Source organism: Dromaius novaehollandiae, unplaced genomic scaffold (assembly GCF_036370855.1).
Source record: "Dromaius novaehollandiae isolate bDroNov1 unplaced genomic scaffold, bDroNov1.hap1 HAP1_SCAFFOLD_37, whole genome shotgun sequence".
In the NCBI taxonomy this organism is placed as follows: domain Eukaryota; kingdom Metazoa; phylum Chordata; class Aves; order Casuariiformes; family Dromaiidae; genus Dromaius; species Dromaius novaehollandiae.
Genome location: NW_026991398.1, coordinates 2,234,937 through 2,240,089, shown reverse-complemented (window position 1 = coordinate 2,240,089; position 5,153 = coordinate 2,234,937). Strand labels below are relative to the sequence as shown.

At 55.0% G+C, this 5,153-nt stretch overlaps 1 protein-coding gene across 1 annotated transcript; it reads right to left on the bottom strand.

The window, feature by feature from the left end:
* Positions 1-3,511: 3,511 nt before the first annotated feature.
* Positions 3,512-4,126, bottom strand: LOC135326220 (olfactory receptor 14J1-like). The gene has a single exon (XM_064504069.1). The coding sequence runs from the start codon at positions 4,124-4,126 to the stop codon at positions 3,512-3,514; it is 615 nt and encodes a 204-aa protein (XP_064360139.1).
* Between the last annotated feature and the right edge of the window lie 1,027 nt (positions 4,127-5,153).

The following is a 5,153-nucleotide window of genomic DNA, read 5'->3' as shown; positions in this document are numbered from 1 at the left end:
CCACCCCAAAGGCACCAGACCCCCCCAGGCATGCCTGCCTTGCTACTGGGCACCCTCCAGCCCCAGGCAGGAGGTCTGCTGGGAACAGCGTGGGGTCTGCAGCCTGCAGCCCTGGCCACCCAGCAGGTGTGGTGGGACCCCGCTCCTCTAGATGAGACTGGGCTCTCCTGCATTTCCCCAGTCTGAAGACTTTGTCCCCTCCAGCTGGGAATACAGCCCAGCAGAGAGGGCCAACATTGGAAACACAATTTCTGTTCCGGGGTGTGAAGAGAGAGGGGAGGGCAGAGGGGGATCTGCTCCTGCCCTGGGCAGTGATTCCCTCCCTGCAGCCAGTACAGCCCTGCTGATGCCTTGAAACCTGTGAGCCCAGGACATGGGACTCCCATCTGCTCTGGCTCTAAAGATTTCTCAGCCCTCAAGACCCAGGATGCAAAGCACCAGTCTGGGGACACCTCAGCAGTCGAAGGCGCTGAATGTCTGGTGTGTTCCTGAGAACTCTTCTGCAGTCTCCCTGCGCTGGTTTGACTCCTGTTGCCCGTGGAGCAGAGACACCTTTTGAGGATGAACTCACTCCCTGTGTAACTCTGAGGACAGGCTTGATCAGGAAGCACAAATGCCAGCAAGGCCTCAACCCCACAGCAGTGTCCCCTGCCCAGGACTCCTCCTTCCAGCCCCTTCCTCCTGGAGCATTTGGGTTGGGAGGGACCGCTGGAGATCTCCAGGACCATGATCTGCTCTGAGCTGGGCTAACTTTACAGTTAGGTCAGGTTGTTAAGTGCTTTCTCTAGGAGAATTTTTTAAAAACTCTGGGCCTCTGCCCCAATGCTGCTCAGCGCTCATGATTATTTCTTTTTGTTTTCATTAAACTCTTTTGAAATTTGCTTTACTGAATCTTCTCCTTGTTGTCTCTTGTCCTTTCCTCTCCTGGCTGCCAGCCAGACCATCCCATCTACTTTGACTAAGGATAATCACAGCCTCACCTCCAAGCACAGCCTTGCTGGGATCTCCAGGCCCTGTGCAGGTGGGCTGTGGTGGCCAGCTCCAAGCAGAGCTATGTATTGCAAGTCTCTACATGGTCTCAGAGGAGAGTGTAGGGAGACATGACATTACCCAGGGCAGAGCCTGTGGGCTGACACCAGGGCAGAGCCGAGATCAGCAGGGGTGAGAACACAAGACCTCCAGCAGCTCCTCTCCCTGCCTGTGCAGGGAGTGACACACTTGACAGTGCGCCTGAGAGAGGACAGTGACGCAGGACAGAGGGCACCGTGAGCTGCATTACTGGGCTCCAACCACCTGTGCTGGGTCTGGGGGTCCTGGCAGCCTGTGCCGCTGGCTGCAGCCCTCAAGAAGTCCCCGACTCTGCTAGCAGCAGTGGTTCCCCTCCAGGACTGTCGGGAGCTCCTGGAGTGTCGTGGCTCCTGTCTCCCTCCTGTCCCTGCGCTGGCCCAGCCCTGCTGCCCTCCATGTGGCCCCATGGCCCCACTGTGCAGGCACCGCACAGGACAGGGTGTGTTCAGGGTGGGGAAATGTCCCCCCAGCATGGTTCCCATGACAGCCCTCAGTGCCCCATTCCCCAAGGCCCTCCTGCCCAGCAGCCTCCCACCAGTCCCCAGCCCCTGCCCAGCCCTGATCCTGTCCCCCAGGGTTAGCAGAAGGCCATGCTCTGGGGTCTGCTGGGGTCTGGGCCCAGGGAGAGGCCAGGCAGGGTGGTCATTCCCCCCTCCCACAGGTGCTGAGCCCAGCAGGCAGACGGAGCTGGTCACATTCAAAGATCAGCCCTCACCAGGACCACAGGGAATGGCCAGTGCTGGAGATGGCTGGTACCAGGGACTGGGTGTGTGAGGAGTTTCCTGGGACAGTTTCTCCTCTCTGTTCATGCAACAAGCAGCTGGGCTGGATCTTTGCCCTGAAGCACTCTGCTTGAGGTCTCCCATGGGAGAAGGATGGTCTACAGGCCGAGTAGACTGCCCCAGGACCTCCTCTGCATGCTCCCTGCCAGCCCTGCAGAGGACCCAGGAGAGGGCTCGTCCTCCCAGAGCTCACAGCAGGACGCCCAGTCCTCCAGCTGGGCATGGACCCCTTTCTGCATGTGACTTTTGGGGTGAGGACCAGCATGCAGGGTGAGGGAGATGGTCTCAAGGTCATGTGCTGGGGACCTGGCCTGAGGGACAGCAGCAAACTGATGTGGCTTCTGGGTCCTGCTTCCTTCAATGCAGGCTCCCACAAGGGGTCCTAGGCTTATTTTTGTTGCCTTCTGTCAGGAGGGAGGATGACACTAGGAGCTGGGAGGGTGGGGAGCATTAATCCTTCTTCAGGCACTGCCCAGGCCATATGGAGAGCTAGGACAGCAAGGACTTCTGGCTCTGCACCGTGAGCTCACTTTAGTGTACCCACACTCTGAACATCATCTTGGATTAAAAGTTGGCATTTTTCTCTCCGAGCTACTTTCAAGCCCAGTTCCACTTCCTTCTCATCCTTCCACACCTTCCTCTGATCTCGCTGGCCATTCCCACACCTCCTCCCCTGTTCTCCCACAGGGCCCTGAGCTAACGGTGCCGCTCTGCAGAGTGAGGAGGCTGTGGGGCCCCGGGGTGACTCTGCACTGGCCGTGCTGGTCAGGGTCGGAGGCAGATCCAGCCAAACGGGGATCATGGTCTCAAATCCCTCCAGGGGGATGCAGATGTGGCAGGTACTTCGAAGGACTATTGGGCATTTCCAACGCTACTGGTTGTGTCCAGGTGTGCCTCTAGATTCAGCACATGGTATTTCATTGACGATGACATGAATCACTCTCCAGTCTCCCTTCTCCATGCCAGCTGGGTCCCCACTGCCTCTCCTGGGATTGCAGAGTCCTCCTTTGCCCCCAAATACCTGGGTTTAGTGCTTTACCTTTAAGTGACTCCACCTTGGAGGACATCTCCCTTTGTGAGGCTCCCATCACTGCCCATGCCAGGCACACGCTCTCCCAGCAGATCCCCTGTGCTCTCCGGGCACCTCCAGCTTCCCCTCCAGAAGGACAGGCATCTGACACTGGGCCTTAACATGTGGCACAGCTCTGGGTATGTAAATCTGTGACCATTCATCCCCTCCACTGTCACTGGACACTGATGGGGGAGTCCTAAGTCCAGTCCTTGGTCTCTAAGAGATCATTACACGATTATGAGCTTTTTCCTCCTGAACCCATGGAGAATCCCATCAGCAGCAGCTGCTTTGGTCATGATTTCCTTGGGCCTATTCTCGACACCAGCTTTGGAAGAAAAGCCAGCCTTTAAGCACTGCACCAGGAAGAACCTACTTTATTTCAGAGATACTGTGAGGGAGTCAGCTCCGACCCAGTGTTGGACACAATTTTACATGGGCATCAAGTGAGATAGAGCAGGCTCATTAAAGGTGAAATGCACCTAAGCATTTGTGCAGCAACATGAGTACAAATACTACTAATAATAGTAACAATACAAACACTAAAAAGTGAACGAAAAATGCTCAGTCCTGGTATGGGATACCATGGGAGTCATTTGTGGAGAGAAATGGTAATGCTACCACTGCTGAAAAATTTCCATGATATCATTTTTATCAGGGCATCCTTGAGCTCCTTGTTCCTCATGCTGTAGATGAGGGGGTTCAGAGTTGGAGGCACCACCGAGTACAGAACAGACACCAGCAGATCCAGAGCTGGGGAGGAGAGGGAGGGGGGCTTCAGGTAGGCAAACAGGCCAGTGCTGAGAAACAGGGAGACCACGGCCAGGTGAGGGAGGCACGTGGAAAAGGCTTTGTGCCGGCCCTGCTCAGAGGGGATCCTCAGCACAGCAGTGAAGATCTGCACGTAGGACACCACAATGAAAATGAAACACCCAAAGATGAAACAGGCACTAACCACAAGAAGGCCAACTTCCCTGAGGTAGGAGTCTGAGCAGGAGAGCTTGAGGATCTGGGGGATTTCACAGAAGAACTGCTCCACTGTGTTGCCTTGGCAGAGTGGTGTTGAAAATGTGTTAGCAGTGTGCAGGAGAGCATTGAGAAAACCACTGGCCCAGGCAGCTGCTGCCATTTTGGCACAAGCTCTGCTGCCCAGGAGGGTCCCATAGTGCAGGGGTCTGCAGATGGCAACGTAGCGGTCATAGGCCATGACTGTGAGGACAGAATACTGTGCTGAAAACAAGAATGCAACCAGGAAGACCTGGGCAACACATCCCAAATAGGAAATGGCCCTGGTGTCCCACAGGGAATTGGCCATGGATTTGGGGACAGTGGTGGAGATGGAGCTGATGTCGAGGAGGGAGAGGTTGAGGAGGAAGAAGTACATGGGGGTGTGCAGGCGGTGATTGCAGGCTACAGCTGTGATGATGAAGCTGTTGCCCAGGAGGGCAGCCAGGTAGATGCCCAGGAAGAGCGAGAAGTGCAAGAGCTGCAGCTCCCGTGTGTCTGCAAATGCCAGGAGGAAGAACTCGTTGAGGGAGCTGCTGTTGGACATTTTGCTATCTTCGGGCATGGGGGACTGTCCAAAGGAGAAAACACATTTAGAAGTTTGGAGAGACTACAAGCAAAAAAACCCAGTTGTTGCTGTTCTCATACAACCCCCCACATTGCCTCTCTCTTTACTGAGAGCATCTCTGTGCAGCTCCCTTGCTTGGGCTCCACTTTGCCCTGGCTGAGTGTGCTGCTGTGAGGAGCAGGGGCCTCTGCCTCTGCACTCCAGAGCAGTCTGTCCTGCTGTACAGCAGTGGGAACAGGGGAATGGGAGTGATTAACTCTGACATTCACCATTTCTGTCAGGTGAAATACACTCATCACATAGAAGGGCTTTCCAGTATCTTCACTCCCAAATCTAAAGAAGGAAGTTTGAGGAACAGAGTTTTAGGGATATTTTATCTTCTTTGAGATGTCCTTGTCACCCCTGGGGGGGTGTTCCTCAAAGGCAGAAATCCTTGCCGTTTCTACTGTGAGTTCTGAGATAAATGGATTCACTGTCCCTTGTTGCAGCGTGAGGACAGCTGGTCTGTCTATTAGTCTTGTTCCCTGCTGTCCTGTCCTCCTACCTTGTTGAGCTGGTGGACAATCGTACTCTCATGTTGCCCTGAAAGGAAACCAGCCACGGCTGAGAGCAAAGGGGTCCAGTTTCAAAGTGCAGATCTCCAGCCTTCTCACCCTTTCTC